General features: G+C 38.8%; 1 protein-coding gene and 1 long non-coding RNA gene across 3 annotated transcripts in view; one reads left to right on the plus strand and one right to left on the minus strand.

Annotated features, from left to right (window-relative positions):
* The first annotated feature begins 666 nt into the window (after positions 1 to 666).
* LOC127181818 (uncharacterized) lies at positions 667 to 11194 on the plus strand. Its single transcript, XR_007829820.1, has 3 exons — positions 667 to 987; positions 8083 to 8158; positions 10411 to 11194. It is a non-coding gene; the product is annotated as an uncharacterized LOC127181818 (long non-coding RNA).
* The window catches only part of erf (Ets2 repressor factor), a 37584-nt gene continuing 17501 nt past the window's right edge, over positions 1324 to 21406 (minus strand). The window contains exons 2-5 of one of the 2 annotated variants that reach the window (XM_051136769.1): positions 12269 to 12488; positions 6754 to 6869; positions 5725 to 6647; positions 1324 to 4389 (exon numbers count right to left, since the gene is read on the minus strand). In XM_051136769.1, the coding sequence (XP_050992726.1) occupies positions 3832 to 4389; positions 5725 to 6647; positions 6754 to 6869; positions 12269 to 12488 (1817 nt within the window). In that variant the 3' untranslated portion in view covers positions 1324 to 3831. Of the gene's footprint in view, positions 4390 to 5724; positions 6648 to 6753; positions 6870 to 12268; positions 12504 to 21406 lie in introns of both variants that reach the window. The other variant, XM_051136768.1, reaches the window with a different exon arrangement.

The following is a 21406-nucleotide window of genomic DNA, read 5'->3' on the forward strand; positions in this document are numbered from 1 at the left end:
GCATGCTTGTAAGGAAAAGTTATATATTAGCATAAGATTATGATAATTTTATTTTTTTTAACTTTGAAACAACACTAATTATAATGTTTTGGTATGAGACCAGATACAGCGTTGGTACAGCGTTGCCTGAAAGCAACACATGGGTATGAAATCTTACTTTTTATTAAATATAAGATGTGCAAAACATCAAAAGTGTGATAAATCTATTTGCTCAAATGTTTGATTAAAGAAACTGGTGTTTTAAATAAATTGATTAATTTTTTCTGCATGAAAATATCAAATTTGCAACAAACTTTTAAAAAATAAATTAATTAAAAAATTATAAAATGTTTATTGATATTGTTATAGTGTCTAATTTTAAGCAGAAAAAACATCACAAATAATATTTTCCTCATTGATATCATATTGCGTACCGTAGAGGGTTAAAGGTGAACTTTCTGTACCACTAGCGGAATTGCAAAATCATAGTGATTAATGATAATGATGAAGGAGTGGCTGACGTATAGCCTTTGCACATTAAACTAGAGTAAGATAAAGTAGTCCAACAGCAAAAATGACACTTCGCCTTTAAGAGCCTCGAGTACCGCTTCAAAACAAACGTCAACGATGACGATACTTTAGCAGCAGAGGGCGCCGTTTTACAAATAATTACCTGTGGATAAAATTCTCAAGTTTTAAAAGTTCTCTTCCACACGGCACTTTCTTAATTATCTGTAGTGTGGCTGAGACAATTATTTAAGTATACATATAATTCCATCTTTTTTTTCTAAAACGAAAGATTGTTTCGTGCTCAACTCACAAACGTCGTCTGGATCGTGGAGAAACGTTAGTGTTAACGGTCTTCCTGTGGCGTGAATTTCCAGTTCATTAGGAAAACAAATCCTGGTTGATTTTGCATCTCGCCTCAGCTCAAACAGGATCTGGAATAACAGCCCTTTCTTTTTTGTGTTTGAAACCGAAGCTACTGAAGCACAACAGAGTACACAGGTAACATGAAAAGACCTTAAATATGTCTTAAACGGTGTATGTACAGGCCTGGATTTTAGCAGCTTTTAGATTTAGCGCCACAACCTGTCGAAAAATTACCGTGGTATTACGGTGGTGTTACTATAGTGGTATAAACAACAGATGTATCAGTTTTTGAAAATCTGCCATTCTAATTACTGGTACTTATTGAATTAGCGTTAAAATTGAATTAAGTTTAGATTAGATTAGATTAAAATGTCTGAGGTTTAGTAGAAAACATAGTAACAGTGTTCAAATGCTAGTTGTATTTTTAGGTGTTTACCAGTACACACGTAAATGAAGGACGAGAAACCCAGATCCGTTTTTACCTGTTTTAATGAACCCTGATTACAGTTTTAATTACAAGAGCAAAAGAAACCACATGAGAAACTAAAGTATGCATGGTTCCTTGTAACGTCAAGTTTCGTCTCTCTTTACAAAGTATTACATAACCGTAGAGAGACGGATGGAAAGCTTTAAGAAAGAAGCAAAAGGAGAAAGACCTTGAACACAATAAAGAAATGTCTTTTTCTTACATCATCCCCTCAAAATGGAAAATATATATTTATATATGTACACAACCAAAAAAAAAGGCATTAAAATAAAAATAATGTGATAGCATAATGTCACCCTCCCTCTTCACCTGGTTTTCTTAATTACAACTAAAAACCAGCAATAATACAAAGCCAGAGCACTTTTATATCATGGTATCAAGAGGGTAGAGGAATACGCTTTATTAAAATGTTCATCTTGAGGGTTAAAATTCAGGAAAAGGGGTACAAACGAAATACCAGCAATAATATCAACATTAAAAATGATAAATGGTAATATAAACAAAAAAAGGTATAATAAAACAGCACTGTTTATACTGAATAGAGAGCGAGAGAAAACAAAACGAAACAAAAAAAGTATTTTCTAACAAATAAGGCAGCTGTCAGTTGAAATACAGATACTGAACCGGTGTAAGGCCGCCAAACAAAGTCCAAAAAAAGTAAAAAGAGGAAAAAGGAAAGAGTGTTAAGTGTGTCAGGTCCTATACTTCCTCCTTAGGTGAGGGCGAAGAGGCTGAATGTCCGCTTTCTAGTTGTCAGTTTAAAGTGAGGTCCCTTTCTTGAGACGTCATCAACTACCAAGTCCCTGCATTTTGCTACAAATTAAGGATGTGTTACCTGTTCAATCTCGATCAGCGTAGGTAAAGAGCAGCCTCCTGCAACTAAAACACTGCAGAGAGACTAAGATGGAGAACGCAAATGCGACGGGTCAAGTTAAAACTATACGTAGGGGCCTTATAAGGCCAAGGACAGCTGTGCCATTCAGGGTTCTCGACGATTGGTCAGTTATGTTTAGCTTTGTCTATAACAACACTTTTCTGTCACTGTAAGAGCCCTGGAACTAAACCATATAGATTTACCTTCTGAAATATAATTTGTATCAAAACCAGCGTTTGTTCTTTTATCAAATATATACGACTATCGTGCAATAAAGTGAGAATATATGGACTCTAAATGCAAATCTTATTTAGGATAGTTTCTTTTAAGGTAGGTACAAAACTAAATAAGGCATAAAAGCAGTGTTTGAGGTCATGTTTCTAAGGCCTCTCCTGTACGTGTCGATAAAGCAACCCGTTGAAAAGCACTGGGCGGTCAGTCTTGTGTAAAAAGGCACAAATGTTTGTTCATTTGAAGGCTTTATATTCACCTGTCGGATAGAGGAAAGGGATGTCGGGAGCTATGCCTGAGATTTACCGCCAACAAATTGTGATGATTCGTGTTCTTTACAAAACAGCAGGGTGTACAGGATTGTTTAAGTGGTTTTAGAATTGATTACGAAGCTAAAACCATTTCTGATACGTTGTCTATTACGTTCCCTCAGGGTTAAAACTGCATTATAAAAAAATAAATAAATAAATTGGTGAAGGAATAATCATGTGATCTATAATTTGTCATCCAGCTGGTGGTCATGAACATGGACTAACAAATAAAAAAATGAATCCCCCAATGTATATACATGCGTTAAGATAAGTTATCAAGTGGTCCCGTTCGCCGGCTGTGCTTGATAAACAGCTGGGAAAGTTGATGTCCGGAGCCGGCAGTGAAGGCTGGTAGCGCGCTAGCGTTAATGGCTCTGAAGGCAGTGACATGAAGGTCCTGGTTTGAGAGCGAAAGGCAAGCTGGTTCTGCAAAGAGTCAGGCAAAAATAAAAGAAAGCGTCTGTAATCGCAGAGTCTGAGAACTATGACTGAGTTGGAGTTGTCGGCCAGCATCCTTCCTGCATTTTCACTTCACCCAAGAGTGTCTGTTTAAGCGAAACTTGCCACTTGCCTGTGACCATGTGAGCCTAAATTGCATGGGCATGAATGACAAGACAAAAAAAGGACTAATTATCACCATCATTACCCATATTTTACAGGGGTGCATCAACGTCTACTTTAGGCACTTCTGTAATCTCTTGATTTTTTAAAAAAATGTATTGGGTTGATCCCTAAATCCTAACGGAGAGCTTGGGGAAAACAAAACAGTGTCCAAGTGTCCACGAATTCAATGAGACCATTGGGATGATGTTAGTCTGACACAACAAACAAAAAGGAATGGGTTCGGTAAGCAAGGGGCTCTGGCTAAACTTGGGGCCTGGTTACTTAAAATGCATTGAAAAATGTCAGTATTAATAATTTTTAGTGTTGCAACATTTTGAAGTGAGTCAACCTGCATGTACAGGGTTTGGGCGTCTGAACTTGCTGAATAGATGGTCTTCAACGCAACAGTTGCCTTCAGCCCTTAAGGAGGACAGCTCTGTGTTGGTAAGTTTTTGTGCTTGACCATGTCCTCTTCAGCAAACGTTGTTTTCTAAAGACAGCTGTGCTGTCGCTCGCTGCAGCTCCGAGCTCACCCTCCTCTGGCCCGTCCCCAGGGGCGCAGCCAAAGTTTCCGGACTCTTCCGGTCTCCATTTTCCTCCCCCAGTTTAGGCTCCACCTCCTGGGTAAGATCCTCCCTCTCAGCCCTGCTCTTCTTGTCCTCAGCCTCTTCGGTTCCCGCCTCCATTCGCTGGTCCTCACTCCAGCGGCGTTTAAAACGCAGCTTCAGAGGGATGCAGCGTGTACCCCCGGGGCTAACAGGAGCACCCTGGCCCAGGTTTAGCTCTCGGGGTTCTGCTTTAAGACCTAAAAGGTTTACCCCAAGCCCTGAGGTAGGGGCAGCTGGGGTCTTGAAGACGTCTTCCTCGAGATCATCATCATCAGTCATGCGATCGTGGTTGGGTGGAGGGGCGAGGCCACCGTTGGGGTGGGGAGGGGAAAAGACATCACATTCATCGTCTTCATGCTCCTCCTCGCTGATGTCGGTGACCTCGACTTCTTCCTCCGATTCCATGTCTGAGATGGGCTCAACCTACAACGGAAGCAAAATGAGCATTACAGAAAGCCATTTCCATTCTTAAAGAAGGTACAGTGTCGATTTCTTAAAGGGTTTGTTCACCTAAAAATAAAAATTCTGTCATTAATTACTTACGCTCATGTCATTCTAAACCTAGAAGACCTTTGTTCGTCTTCGAAAGGAAAGATATTTTTGATAAAATCCGAGAGCTTTCTGATCTTCCATAGATAGCAAGGGCCCTTCTACATTAAAGGTCCAGAATGGTACCAAGAACATTGAAAAAATAGTTCATGTGACATTAGTGGTTTAACTGTAATTTTATGAAACTACGAGAATACTTTTTGTGCACAAAAAAAAAAAAAAAACCCAAAACAAGAATAACAACTTTAAATCAACAATTCTCCTCCTCTGTGCCACCCTAACACCATATTGAAGAGTACGAGACTTGCTTGCTTATTCAAGGAGAGCCCTTGTCTGGGCACTAAGGCTGGGGGATGACTTTGTTGAGCTAGTCCAGAACACATGGTTTGCACAGACTGAACGAGAAACATACATTGTGATACTCCAATATGGTGCTAGGGTGATGCAGAGGAGAAGAATTGTTGAATAAAGTCATATTTTTGTTTTTTTTTGAACCACTGATGTCACATGGACATTTTGTTAATGTTCTTGGTACCCTTCTAGACTTTGAACTTGGAAGGACACTTGCTGTCTATGGAGGTCAGAAAGGGAAAAGGAAGGGAAAGGGCGTGACATGTGGCCAAGTATGCTGTCCCATACTTGGAATTTGTGCTCTGCATTTAACCTATCCAAGTGTACACACTCAGCAGCGAGTAGTGAACAAACCAGCAGTTGGGGGTTCAGTGCCTTGATCAAGGGACTCACCACGGTCATGGTATTGAGGGTGGAGTGAGTGCTGGACATTCATTCCCCCCACTTACAATCCCTGCTGGTACTGAGACTCGACCCCCGACCTGCGGGTTACAAGTCGGACTCTCTAACCATTAGGCCACGAATGCCCCAGAAGGTTCTCGGATATCATCAAAAATATCTTAATTTGTGTTCTGAAGATGGACGACGGTCTTTGAACGACATGAATGGGTGAGTAATTAATGACAGAGTTTTAACTTTTGAGTGAACTATCTTTTTTAGGCACAGGTCTTCAACCTTGCTCCTGGGAACCCACTCTCCTGGAACCTGCTTCAGCATACCTGCTTGCAATTTTTAACCAGTCTTGAGGAACTTGATTGGCCACTTCAGGTGTGTTTGATTAGGGCTGTAGCTAAACTCTTCAGAATAGTGGATCCCCAGGAACAGGGTTGAAGACCTTTGCTTTAAGGTGAAACATACCTTGATCTTTGGTGGACCAGCTGGGGTTAAGTTGTTGGTCATCATTCCAGATGAAGCAGAGTTTGAGGCCGAACCAGGCTCCCCGCTGTAAGAAAAGGAAGCAGCAGCGCTTCCAGAATTTGGTGCCGGGTTTGGTCCTTCTCTCTGTTTGCGACCCAGTGGTGGTGGCTGTAACTTAAACTTGAATGGAGATAGATGAGGCTCCTCAGCCTGGTGGTGCAGAGGGTGACTTGGCAGGTGTGGACCTACACCTGCAGGTCCTCCCAGTCCCTTGTCCGGGCGCTGAGGCTGAGGGATGACGATGTTGGGGTAGTGCAAGAACGCACGAGGACTCAGATGATAGTTGTAGACACTCTGAGTGTGAGCTTGCAGGTAGCGCTTCATGTCTTCTGGATTGAACGAGAAGTGGGAGCCCAGCATGGGTGACAGGGATGGAGAAGGTGTGTAGGGCATGTGAGATGTAGGGGTCATGGAGAGAGCTGGAGAAAGAGCAGGAGCCAGCAAGCCTCCAGGGCCTGGGAGAGGGGACACTGGGAATGGTGACAAGGGTTCAGGGTGGACCCTGTGTGGGGGCGCATGGGGCCCGCTCCTGGAGAGCCCAGCTGGGTTGGGTGGTGCGCCGTAGACACGGAACAAGGAGTCGTGGGACAAGCGTGGATGGAGCAGGTTTCTGAAGGCACGGTCGGCCGGGCGGTCGTCACCGGGAGCTATGCCAGTTTCCTCAAGCTCCGAGTTGGTGGAGGTGCCATCGCTGCAGTCGGAGACAGAGCCACGAGCTATGCGTCGAGGCACAGCACTGAAGACACCGGGACTGCGCAGTTCCTCGCTAGGAGAGAGGACGTCCGACGGCGTGGATGGAGGGAAGCGGAAATGAGTGCTTACGCCAGATGGGACAGGCGGAGCACTTTGTGGAACACCAGAACCTAAGAGAAGGGTTAAGAAATTTTAATAAAGGCTTGTTTTACTTCATAGATCAAACTAATTTCATGGGTTTTAGATATATTGAGTTTAAGAAGCAGCGGTCTTCACCTGCAGAGCCCATGTCAATGAAGGGATAGTTGACCAGCACCAGCTTGTTGAAGTTGAACTTGTAGGTGAATCTTTTCCCTTTGGTCTTATGCAAGATCCTTTTGTTGTAGTAGTATCTGCGGAGAAAGTGTTGGCATGGTTACACACTTGCCAAAGCCATTATTAGGAGTCACAGTTTGTTGAAGGCCGCCCATTTTTATGTATTTGACATTCTCGCATGTGTTACACTTTGCAAAGGCCACTTTAGAGACAAAAAAAGTTGCAACAGAAGAACCGAATATGCAAAGTTAAATTACATTAAAAACAATGTAATTGGTTTTCAAACACCGTTGTCCTGCAATAAGTGATGCATTAAAATGAAAACTATATTCAAAATCCACCTTTTTCTTCCCGTAAGAGCGGGCACTGCCATTTGAAAATTTTATGGGCTTCTGGTCTCATCCACGTCCAGCTATTTTAGCTGTACAAAACAGCTTGTTTTGCTGCTTGATGTTGCAAACTGGTATGCCTTACTAAATAGCACATTGGTTTGTAGTGCAAATAGTTTTACAGTTTACTGCACGATGGATAGCAGATAACGAACCAGAAGTCTCACCCATAGGCATTCAAACAGCAGATTACATTAAAGCTAATTGACCTGGCTCAGGTCACATGCACACTGTTGCTTATGCTTAACAAATTGTCCTAATTTTAAACAGATCTGCTAAAAAAAACTGTTTGTGTAGCCAAAATTTTAGTACAGTGGTGTGCACGCGTGAAATGATTACATGCAGCACCTGTCAGGAAGCAAAATGTTCTCTCAAAGAGAGAAAAACCGAACCCTTTTCAGTTAAAGCCTGACGTAATTACTGTACCATTGAGAAGTATTGAAGGTTATTATATATAACACACATGTTAAATTCTTCCATACATGAAAGGACTGAGCCAAGCAGATTCAGATATGTGCAGAGCAGATACGTGACTTCATGGCTATTTGAATCTTCAGATGTTAAGATGATTTATGGATTCAATGTGTTTAATTAAGATGTCACAGAGGGTGCATAGAGTGTGAGAAGACATGATTGTGATATACAATGATGTGTGAATCGGGGCACTGAAAAGTTCACAGGCGCAAACTCAACCAACAGAGAAAAGGGCACACATACACAACACTTAAGCATGCACAACACTCTTTGAAGTGTATTTGAACTTGCTTCAAAAGAACAACGAGAACTCTTAAGCGTGTCTGTATTTGCACACGCATGTTGTGCAGACATTCACATGCATGCGGTACATATGCTGTTGAGTGAAACGGATGATCCAAATGACCTTTTGTTTACTTTCACCAAGCTTAACACGGACGACATCCAGCAACAAAGCAGCAGTCTGGTTATATGCTGGTCTACAAGCGGCATCAGGTTATCAGGTAAATACAACGAGTGTGTACATGTTATTTTGCATTGTCTGTTGGCCTGTAGTCTGTTCTTTTTCGACAGCTCAACAATGGGACGCCTGTGCAGCCTGGAGTCTGTCTGAATGGTGTTTGAATTTTAGGCAACACGTGCAACCTCTTAGGTATGGATGAAAAGAGTGAGCGGAGAGAGAGAGTGCCTTCAGGCCTTTATTTCCCAAATGACTAGATTCACACTGAGTGTGCACAATTTTCACACATTTTTACTGGTAGTAAAATGGGTTAAACAAAACATTGATAGCTGATAAAAGCATGAGGAGATGATGCCAAAAATGTTCATATCTGACCATCTCTAACATTTATTCAAAACTCTTTTAAAAATGCAAATATGTACTTCTGATGTCTGATGGTATTACCATTTTTTGGCAATCATTTAGTACCAAGTTACACTACCAGTCAAAGGTTTTTGAACAGTAAGATTTTTTTAATGTTTTTAAATAAGTCTTTTCTGCTCACCAAGCCTGCATCTATCTGACCCAAAGTACAACAAAAATAGTACAACTGTAAAATATTTTTTACTATTTAAGATAACGTTTTTTTTTTTTGTTTGTTTGTTTTTTTTAAATGTATTTAAAAATGTAATTTATTCCTGTGATCAAAGCTAAATTTTCAGCATCATTACTTCAGTCTGCAGTGTCTCATGATCCTTCAGAAATCATTCTAATATGCTGATTTGTCCATTTTTTTTCAGGATTCTCTTATGAATACAACGTTTCAAAGATCAGCATTTATCTGAAATAAAAAACTTTTGTAACATTATACACTATTCAAAAGATTGGAGTCAAAGTGGGGAGGGAAGAAAAATAGGAATTAATACTTTTACTTAGCAAGGCTGCTTTAAATTAATCAAAAGTGATTATTAAGACATTTCATTGCTACAAAATATTTCTATTTCAGATAAATGCTGTTCTTCTGAACTTTCTATTAATTAAAGAAAGCTGCATAAATTCTACCTGGCTGTTTTCAACATAATAAAAGTTTTTTGAGCAGTAAATCAGAATATTAGATTGATTTCTGAAGGATCATGTGACTGCAGTAATGATGCTGAAAATTCAGCTTTGAAATCACAAGAATAAATTACATTTTAAAATAGATTCAAAGAGAAAGCAGTTCTTTTAAATAGTAAACATTTAAAAATTGTACTGTTTTTGCTGTATTTTGGACCAAATAAATGCAGTCTTGGTGAGCAGAAGTGACTTTAAAAAAAACATAAAAAAATCTTACAGTTCAAACATTTTTGACTGGTAGTATATATCCTAAAGTTGCTAAAGAGTCAAGAATTTGCAGAAACAATGCAGATAAAACTTAATTTAAACAAACTGTTAAAGTAGTAGTTGTTTGCCTGAAAGAAAAATGTAAAGGATGAGAGATATGTAGAATTCCTGAATTTTTGAAATCTGCAAATGTTTTGTCAGTGGATTCTGTGTAGGCCTAGAAATGAATGTCACAAATTTTACAATTACACAAATGAGGAAAAACAGCTTCAACAGAGCTTGAAAAAGTCAATATGAGGTCACAAGAGAATGTGTATGTGCACATGGTTTTTGGAGTTAACTTAGAGGACATGTTTTTGTGTCTTCCACATGTGTTGAACAGAGGCGAGTTCTCTGTTTCTCAGAAGTGTGACACTGAGGAACTTTCTGCTTTGCATCTGAACTGTACACAGCTTTCTGCTGCCTTTCTTCTCTCTCCCCCTCCCCTCTCTTCCCCCTCCATTCATATGTCCATATTTCTCTTTTGAGTTCTCGGAAGTGGAGGACACACACTAGTCCTGTAAGAGATGGTTGATGAGCGCTAAGTGGGCTTGATTATTCTGGGATGGTAAAGGCAGGTTCAGCAGGTTTGAGTGGGCATCCGCGGGTTGCCATGGCGACCGGTCCAAAGCATTGAATAACACGAAGAGACAGACAAACAGGCAACTGGACAGATTGCGAATGACAGACGAGGACGGAAAAAGGCAAAGGCGGAAAAAATGGTATACGGGGAGAAACGCTAACAGAGAATAACAACGCAGAGATGTTGCTGATGAATATAAAGTCAGTCAACGGAAGAACAAAAGCAAATAAAAATCAAAGAAACAAAGCAGTCTAGACTGAGCATAGATGAAACTGGCAGCAACATCAGCTATTTTACCTTGAGCTGGAAGCTTTAGTTTAGTTACAAAATGCTTAGAAAATGCTGATTTTGTTTTTCCTTTGTTATTATAGGACAGTGCAGAGCAGACAGCAAGCGAAGTGGGACCGGATCAGGAAACGTTCTCGAGATGGGATTCGAACTTGGGACACCAGTAACGCAATAGCGTAATATGTCGGCACACTTGCCCACAAGGCAGGGTTGCCAGGTATGCAAAACAAAACTGGCCTAAGTGCTAATCAAAACTAGCCCATTCCTGTTTTTTAGTGGTTTCTGTCCAAATTGTGTTCTGGGGAGATCACTTTAAAAACTTTAAAAACAACCTGTGGCAAGAGTGTAAAAGTAGCCGAATTCCGCAGTAAAGTGCAGACTTGACAACCTTGCCACAAGGCTATTGGTGCTGAATGTGATGCTTTTTTATATTAGCATAAATATGCATTATCAGTCTGGTTATAACATTTTACTTTTATGCTAACATGTCAAGCTGACTCTAAGCACAGTTGACCGTTTGCAAACAGCTTGATTGACAGGCGATCTGACCAATCATAACACCGAATCCGCCGTTCTGTCCGACAAATAAATTTAGACAGGAGAGTAGATTAACTTCAGTGGACCTAAACATTGTGTGTATTGATGTCTTTCTGTGGTTGAAATAAAATGCGTTACGATCATGTTTTTTTTCATGCTTTGAGTAAATAAGATGACGTGTCATTGATCTAATAAAGGCAATACATCGATCTGTCACAACACATTAATAAGCCACAAACGGATAAATGGTATTTACTGTTTGAATATCTTTAAAAAAATGACAAAATTTTAAAGCTGACACTTTGTTTTATACCAGAAGTAGCCTGCTCTGTCTTGTCTGCCAGCGTGTTTCCTCTTGCTCCGCAATGTATTTTTCACTTCGTTAGAAAGGAGGAGGGCAGGTTTTTGCGAAGGGTCAACTGAACGATTACACGACTGAACACATGATATATATCTGATATCTACAGGCATAGAGTGTGTTGGCACGTTGCTAAGCTAGCATGCTACCTTAAGTTATCATGTTGCCAAAATAGACAAGGCCCATTCACACCAAGACGATAACTATAATGCTAACTGTATAACTTACGTTTTATGAATCATTATAATTCTTTGTCAATAGCAGCATCCACATCACCGCTATAATGGTAATGAAATTGTTGGAATCACTTTGAGATTGTTTTTCTTGGTGATGAATGCCAAAAACATTGACAGCCAATCATAATCCATCCAACTTTAAAGTTTGAGAATTTAAAGTATATTTAAAGTATATTTAATGTTAATGCCCATTGGTGTGGGCGCCAATACTTTTGGTGAAAATAGGCCCATACTCTAAATAATCCCAGAAATTGCGTGTTTTTTCTTGTTTAGATGAAACATAATATGAAACATAAGAGCGGGGGGCAGCCATTTGTACATTTTATGGGTCTGGCTTTCATTCTCATCCACATCCAGCTATTTTTAGCTATACAAAACAGCTCGTTATGCTGCTTGATATTGCAAATTGGTGTCTTACCATATTATTTTAATGTAATGTCTTAATTATGAACATACTGCTTTGTAGTGCAAACAGTTTTAACATTTATCGCATGTTGTTTTTCTTCTCGTTATTTCCCTATAGCGGAAATCTTGCCCATAGGCTTACGGCCACGTTAAAGAATAAAGTGGATAATCTACGTGTTTGATCCATTTTCGATCAAATATTAACTGAGCTCATTCTGGGAATGTCTAATTCAAGATGTTGACCAAGATGTTGGTCGCTAATCATCTAGAGCAGTCACTGCATCAGTAAAGTGCTTATCTAGGTAGGCATTACCCAAGTTTATTCAGCTACTCTACAGCAGATATTTTCATCAGCAAAGACACATTGGGTGAAATAAACTTTAAATGAACTGATTTAGTCTTCACCTGAGCGCTCGGCTGAGCTTGTCGTAATTCATCTGGGGCTTGCACTTGCGAGCGCCCCACAGTCGTGCCACTTCGTCCGGGTCTTTGATGACGAACTCGCCGTAGTCTCCCTGCCAGGCGATGACATCATGGTACTCCTCCTTGCGCAGCAGCTCGAGGATGAAGTGCCAGAGCTGGATCTGTCTGGAACCAGGACTTGATTCCGGCTTGTAGGCCCAGTCTGGGAAGGCAAACCCTAGAGGTCAGACACAAGACACACTTGAGAGTCTTGGCACTTTGATGCAATCTAGCCAAAGTTTGGCGAGAGTGTGGCGAGGGCATGTTTTACCACATCTTATCTCGATTCATAAGGAGTTTTATTACTTCTGCTGTCTTTTAAACGACATTAAGCCACGATGTGGTTCCAAGGCTGTAGGCCTTTATGCAGACTAACTGTCTGGTAAAAGTTTGTATGCAATTTCTATTTATCTCTCAATCTGAAAAAGTTGTAAGAAACGCCATAGCTTTTCGTTAGAATCCTTGAGGCAGTAGTCAAAATAACACTCATACACACAGATGGCACACAGTCTCTACTTTTAGACTCAATACTTGCAGAAAAAAGAAGCAGAAGGCCGCTGAAGGCGAGACAAAAACACGGCCGTGACTTTAAGGGTCTTTTGTCTCATTACAGAAACTGTTTGTGCTTTGAGACATTAACATGGACAGACGGTTACACAACATGCTAAGTGACAGACCCATTACGAAGCCATGCACAACGCTGAGTCAACGTGACATGGAGAGACTGCGGAAAAGCTCTTCGAAGCAAGCACATCAGAGAAACACCTGAGAATGTTCGCCTACTTGGACGAGTACAAAAAAGCAAAGTCTGCAGACTCAGACCAGAATGAGGTGAAGTATTTCTGCCGGCTCTAAATTAGACACAATGTCCTACTAGGAAAGAAAAAACAAAATCAGAGCAAAAAACAATGAACCGAGATTCTATCTCTAAGGCACGTTATGTCAGGTGGGAACGATCGAAAATAACAGCATAATTCCCACACTCGCACACAAAAGAGAAAGAGAGGGTCTTGGCGCACGACGTGTTGTTGTGCTCGTTGGAATGCCCCTTTCAGACGGTTTAGAGCTTGGCTGCTAATAAAGCCTATCGCCGTGTTAGGCAGCGAACGCCGAACAGCTCAGCATTACCGCCACCGCCAACCGCACACATGTGCTGCGGGGACCCACGCTGCGCAGGGGGGCGGTAGGATGACTTGGACACCGTGGGCTGGTACTAACTGTCCGTGACAACTGCTGAACAGTCGGCAATGCGGCTTGACTCATGATTGAGATGTTTGGTTGAGAGATCTGGCAGATCGGAGATGTAAAACTCACTTGACCCACTGAAAAGCAGCAGATCAGTTCGATTTCTTGAGGTAAACAACACAGTATGAGCAACAAGACTGAATTTAAGTTTCACAAACATTAACGACACAAATCTGGTTCATGCATGAAGTAATAATAACTTGTGGTTCAATGAGTGAGTCAGATGTTGATTCAGTAAGCACTTTGCAAGTTCATTCAGTGCAGGATACGTCAGGTTGATTCAGTGTTATTCACTCGTGAATCAGACAGTACTTCAGATTCCAGGTTGCGCTGTATGTTTTTGATTCACGAAGAGAGTCATTTGCTATTAAATTAACTCGACAGAATGATTCATTTTTGCCATTATTTAGCAACACTCAATTCAGACTAGGGCTGTTATGACTCCAATTCGGAAACGTGGATTTACGTCAGTGGCACATTCCACGGACAAAAACCCATGAAACGCATTATTAGACCGTTTTCCAAGGTTGCCCTGATATATTAAACCCCATGTAGAAAAGAGTAATTTGCTATTGAATAAACTCGACAGAACGATTCGTTTTTGCCATTAATTAGCAACACTCAATTCAGACTAGAGCCGTTATAATTGTGATTCTGAAATGCAGATTTTCGTCTATGGCACATTCTATGGACGAAAATCCATGAAACGCATTATTAGACCGTTGTCCAAGGCTGCATGATATATTAAACCCATTCAGAAAAGAGTCATTTGCTACTGAACTAACTCGACAGAATGTTTCGTTTTTGCCATTATTTAGCAACACTCAATTCAGACTAGGGCTGTTATGATTCCGATTCAATTTGAGTACGCAATTAATAAAAAAAAAAAAAAAAATCCTTGACTGTAATTTTCATGTGTCAAGTAACTGGCAAAATACCGGAAGTGGCACATTCCACGAACGAGAATCTATGAAACGCATTATTAGTGTGTTTAGTGTATTAGTATTAGTGTGCTGCATGATATATTAAATCCATTTAAAAATCATAATAAAGCATAGTGCTATTTTGAATTCTCAAACGCTACGATTTAATTAAATAAATATATGCACTTTAATTATTTAGATGCACGTAGGATACATATGTGCGTGTCTGACCGGCTCCTTTCACAGTAAATGCTGCTCCACACAAACTGTTATCATTTACATATGTGGAGCATCTCAAACTCCATCTCTGCATGTTGCTGTGAGTTTTGGTTTTATTATAACATTCATCTGGGAATGCAATAGGGCAGTCACTGACGATTATTTTGCTAAACGAGTAATCTGACGATTATTCTGACGATTGAGTAATCGGATAATTTTTTTTTGTAATGATAAAAATAGAGCTAAGTGAACAACAGCCTTTAAAATGACTTAACATACATATATAATAGCAATTAGGCAATAATAATTACTAAATAAAGTATCAAAAGCAAGTAACCGTATGGTTTTATTGAACAAAACTGTTAAAATACATAATGTATTATAAACAATAGAGCTAATGTACGTTACGTATTATAACAAATTACTGCAGAGGGTGACAACGGCCTGACGATTGTTTGTACACTTTACTGTGCAATCTAATGCTTGTTTAAAATTGACTCTACAAGAATAAATGTCCACTTAATCTTTAATATTTGGCCATTTCTTTATGATAGAAATGCTATAGCCACTAATTTCTTAAATATATGGAAATCAGAGTGAAGGTTTAAACTTTTATTTTGAAATTGCAATGAACAATTGGCATATTTAAAAAGATACTGATGAATTCTCGTTATTGAGTTTACCTTACAAATCTGATGAAATAGCACACCAGATTAAGGTTATAATACACTCGAAAAACCTGCAGCGATGGAGTTTGAGACATTCCACATGTGTAAATGATAATAGTTTGTGTAGCAGCATTTACTGTGAATCAAGCCACTCTACGTACTTAACCTACATGCATGTAAATAATTAAAGCACATATATTAAACCTGCATTGCATATATTCATTTAATTGAATCGTAGTGTTTGTGAATTCTTAATAACATTATGATTTATTATGATTTTTAAATGGGTTTAATATGTGGAATGCGCCACTTCCGGTATTTTGGCGATTACTCAACACAGGCAAAATGCAAGAGAGTTTTTGAAAAACTGAATCCTTAAATAGAACTGAGGAATCGTTGCAGCCCTTGAATGCAACATGCGGTATTTCATCAGATTTGTAAGCTAAATCATTTACAAACCTAAGCAAACACAGAAGAATACATCAGTATCTTTCTCAATGTGCTAACTGTTTACCGCGATTTCAAAATAAAAGCTCAAACCCCCACTCTGAGTTTACACATTTTGATATCCACATCTTCATAAAATGACAGTCTCTCTAGCATTTCTCTTGTAGAGAAATGTCAAAATATTAAAGATTAAGTGGACATTTGAATGAAATGTTTAGTCAATATTTAAAAAAAAAAAGATTAGATTGCGCAGTAAAGTGTAAGAACAATCGCCAGGTCTTTGGCACCCCCTGCAGTCATTTGTTATAATGCAAAATGTATGTTAGTTCTATTGTGTATAATACTATTCGTATTCGTATACTATGCGTATTTTAACAGTTTTGTTCAGTAAAGCCATATGATTTCTTGCCTTTGATACTTTATTTGAACTAATTATTTTAAGTCATTTTAAAAGCTATTGTTTACTTAAGTCTATTTTTATTACCACAAAAAAAACTCTCTTGATTACTCGATTAATCAGCAGAATAATCGCCTGATTATTCAATTACCAAAATAATTGTTAGTGACATCCCTAATTCAGATTGCAAACTCGTATTTGCAACTCAAAGACTGGATTCCTTTTTGCTGTGTGTTGAAGATTCAGGAATGCAGGAAGCACTGGAATAACCGCAACAGAAGTGATACTCGAAAATGTTTACTAAAATAAAAAAAAATAAAAAAAATTGCACCCCACCACTTGGGCCTGTAATTTCAGCTCCTTTTTCAAAAAGGTTTATAGGGACGCAACTTCAAAGTTGAATGCATTTCCCACCATTCATGCCAATTTTACCAACACATGTCAACAGATCATATATGATTAGTTGCGTGTTTGTGGGACCAGACCTCCACCGAGTGAGTGGGCACGCAGAAACACAAAGCTTCCCACAGCGTGTGCGCGTCAGCACTGACTCACGGCGTATGCGTGAGTGTATTTGTCATTCAGCTTTCACAAGAAGTGCGCCTTTTCCCTCTACTCTCATACCTTTTTCTCTCTCTTGTGCGTTGGGTCCCTGGCTCCCACACCATCTCCTAGCAACAAGACACTTTAGTGCTATAAATATATGTATAGCAGAGAGAAAAAAAACTGAATGCAATTAATCAATTAATGAAATCAAAATGCACAAGCTAAAATATCCAAAGCACACTGGATAAACAAGCACATCTAATAAACAAAGACTGATCAAAGGAACAGTTTCCCGAAAAATGAACATTTATTCATGCAGGTTTGAAACAATATGACTTTCTTCTTTGAGACAAAAAAAACAGTATTTTAAAAAATGTTTTTGTGTTTTTCATGCATACAATGAGGGTCAGTGGGTTCCAAAGTTGTTTTGGACCCCACTGACTTTCACTGTATGGACAAAAACATTCTTCAAAGTATCTCTTTTTGTGTTTTGCAAAAGAAAGTCAGTCACAGAGGTTTGAAATGACGTGAATGAATCTCATATATAATATAATATAATATAATGCAAAAGAAAGTGAATCAGAGGTTTAAAATAAGAATGTATTTTATTTAATTATATGATATAATACTGAATGCAATTAATCAATTAATCATATCATAATGCACAAGCTAAAATATCCAAAGTACATTTGATCATAATAAACAAAGATTGATTAAAGGGACTGTTTTCCCAAATATGAAAATTAATTAATGTCATTTCAAACCTGCACGACTGACTTTCTTCCAAACAAAACAAAACAAAGCAGTATGTAACAAAATATTTCAGTGTTTTTCATGCATACAATGAGGGTCAGTGGGTTCCAAAGTTGTTTTGGACCCCATTGACTTTCATTGTATGGACAAAAACATTCTTCAAAGTATCTTCTTGTGTTTTGCAAAAGAAAGCCAGTCATGGAAGTTTGAAATGACAAGAATGAATTTTATATAAAATAAAATAAAGAATGGAATTAAATAATTGAATCAATTAAAGGAAAAGTCCACTTCCAGAACAACAATTTACAAATAATTTACTCACCCCCTTGTCATCCAAGATGTTCATGTCTTTCTGTCTTCAGTCGTGAAGAAATTATGCATTTCAGGATTTTTCTGCATGTAATGGTAATTCACTGGTGCCCCGATTTGAACTTCCAAAATGCAGTTTAAATGCAGCTTCAAAGGGCTCTAAATGATCCCAGCCGAGGAAGAAGGGTCTTATCTAGGAAACCAATCGGTCATTGTTTTCGAAAAATAAAAATCTGAATACTTTTTAAGCACTAAAGCTCGTGTAGCACAGGCGCTGGGATGCGCGTCCACGGGTCGTTCTAGAACAATTTGCTCATTTTGAACGAATCTTTAATGTGACTCGGGAAGAACAAGTCATCTCGGGGAGTGATTCGTTCAACCGTGCATGCGCAACATCCTATTAGGTTCTGTACTGGAATTAGTTCACCTGTTTCAAGTCTTTGGGTTTTTCGAGTCTTATGGGGCTGTCACGTGATGCTGATTTTGCTAAAATGAATGAAATGACTCAAAAAAAGATTTAATCATTTTGCTGAACGAGACTCAAAGGTCCGAGACGGTAAAATGATCCGAACTTCCCATCACTACTACAAATCACGTCTACAAATTACCACAAGTTCATCATCTGTGTACTCCGGCTCAAAAAGGTAGAGTATGTCGAAAAACTCCATGCTATTTTCTCCTACAACTTCAGAATCGTCCGACATTGTTGTACCTTTTTCTTTGTAAACAGCATTTGACTTACTTGCACTTTCTTAGTTTTTGTGCGTTCGCTTTGTAAACACTGGGTCTGTAGATCTGCCTACGTTCCGCTTGACCTTTCGACGTGATTCAAACGCACATCCCAGAGCCTGTGCTACACAAGCTTTTGTTTATTTTTCAAAAACAATGACCGATCGTTTTGCTAGACAAGACCCTTCTTCCTCGGCTGGGATCGTTTAGAGCCCTTTGAAGCCACATTTAAACTACATTTTGGAAGTTCAGAATCGGGGCACCAATGAAGTTCATTATATGGAGAAAAATCCTGAAATGTTTTCCTCAAAAAACAATTTCTTCACGACTGAAGAAAGACAGACATGAACATCTTGATGACAAGGGGGTGAGTAAATTATTTTTGAATTGTTGTTCTGGAAGTGTTCTGTAAAGGAGTTCTCCTTTAACGAAATCAAAATACATTTGATTCTAATAAACAAAGATTGATTAAAATGACTGTTTCCCCAAATATGAAAATTAATTAATGTAGTTTAAAACCTGTATGACTTTTTCTTCCTTGAAACACAAAAAAAAAAAAAAAAAAAGTTTTTTTTTTTTTTTTTTTTTTTTAATGTCTCATTTTCACTGTATGGACAAAAACATTCTTCAAAAAATCTTTTGTGTTTTGCAAAAGAAAGTTAGTCAAAGATTTGAAATAACAAGAATGAATTTTATATAATTATATAAAATTATAAAAAAAATTATAAAAAATAATTTTTCATAAATTAACTAAAATGACAGACTTTCATTTATGGGTGAACTATCCCTTGAGGTAGCCAAGTCTATTTATTGCTACAGTATTGACAGATGGTTGCTTCAAAATAAGTATTTAATTATTTAATTAAAACAAAATTCAATTTAATTTAATTAAATAATTTTTTTAATATTAATTTTAATTAAATATTATTAAGTATTCATTTAATTATTATTATTATTTTTTTTTTTTTTTTACACCTAATTTTATTAAAAATCTTGAAAAGTACGCAGTAAGCCACACAATGTGACTGTAGTGGGATGAGTTCTGTGCCAAATCTTAATTCGTAAGCTCAGCAGTAACAGTGAGGTTTGCCTTCAAAAGAATAAAGAAGAAAGCCACAACTGGCAATATGGTGACGATCAACAGGTAGACGTCCTTTAATAAGAAGAAGGGACATAAAAGAAACCCCAGACAAGGGCTAAACATCAGACTCTGGGGAAGGCCGAGGAATGACTTTACAAGAAACCGCTTTGAGGTACTTTCAAACAAACCAGTGTGTGCCATAACACACTTTTTTTTTTTTCACATAAGCCCACAAGCCCACAAGACAACTTAGCGCGTGCACACAAACAGGCTCAATCAAAGCGCAATAACAGCTAAAACAGGCACATCCCCTGGTGTCTGTGGGTTCTGCTGGGACTGCTGTTTCTCTGACGGTTACTGTCACTAATGGGTATGGAGTCAGGAGACCGCTAGACGAAACCCTCGCTTGACAGGGCCCTTAGAAAAACAATATGACATAAGCCTTACATGATAGCACCTGTACAAACCGTACCGGCACGAACAAACAAACCCGGCTGACAAACATCTGACCGAACGTTACACGCAAGTTCGAGGAAACGGGTCGCCTTGGCATTTCTGTACGCGAAGTCTCTAAAAACAGCACCTATTGCCGTCGTCTCTGTTTGTGATTAGCGTTCAGCTGCAACAGCTCTTTTTTTTTAATGGCAGAGCCGTGACGCAAGTACGAAAAAGAAAACAAAAACGCCGTCCTCTGCGTCTCTGGTCTGTATTTAAAGGCTCAGAAATGTTTAGGGCCCCCGCGCACATTCGTTCTGTTTCTCTCCATCTCTCCCCCACTTCCCTCCCTTCCTCCTATTCTTTGTGGGCTCTATATTTAGGCAGAGGAAAAGGTCGTTCTCCATCTACTAATGATGGTGGCGACAGGGAAAAAAAAAGGGTACGAGTGTGTGCCAGCTTGAATGTGTGCAGGATGAGTAATACAAAAGAACCACGAGCTGCTCCGCTGCCTAAATGCTCCACTTACAATCGACAATGTCACTCTGCCTGACGGTGGGGCACGTTGGCGTCGGTCCGCATACGTTCGGCAGTTGGCCGCATCGATCCGAGCCGCGTAGAATGAGTCAGTGTTGTTTTTCGCTAATGAGAACGCCCCCGAACAAAAATACAACACAACACTGCAACTGCATGTTTATGCGTTTCGCATTCTCTCGGGGCGAGACGGATCTCACCTTCTTATTTGCGTTAAGACGACTCATCTGGGTGATACCTGCAGGCTCAGTTTAGATACACACAATCAGTCATATAACAATGACATCACCATTAAGTTCAATGGAGACATGAGAAATATTTATGATATATTCAATATTGTTTTGTTATCAGTACCATATTAATCATTACCAAGGAAATTGTGATAATTAACACTTTTACAACAGTTTTGTGCCCACTGCTTGTCACAAATTAAATGAGTGTCAAGACAGAGCTATTTATAACAGCATCTACAGATTTATCAAAAAGCCAACGTTGTTTGAGGAGTTGTGATTCATTTACACAAATCGGTTCTTTTGAACTGTTTAAATGAATCAGTGATTCAATTTGTTTGCATCATAAATATAGTTAACAAAAAACCTATTTAGGGAACAATAAAAAGATTTCCACTTATTTTTTTACTTTTATTCATATATTTTTACTTGACTTTTCAACAAAGGTTGTTTCGTCAAAGATTCTTTTGATTTAAAAAAAAAAAAAAAGAGAGATAAATCTTAAGATACTCTGGCATTAATATTAAGAACATTGGCAAATGTTATTTTTATTTTTTTTTTTTTT

Source organism: Labeo rohita, chromosome 19, assembly GCF_022985175.1.
Source record: "Labeo rohita strain BAU-BD-2019 chromosome 19, IGBB_LRoh.1.0, whole genome shotgun sequence".
Classification (NCBI taxonomy): Eukaryota; Metazoa; Chordata; class Actinopteri; order Cypriniformes; family Cyprinidae; genus Labeo; species Labeo rohita.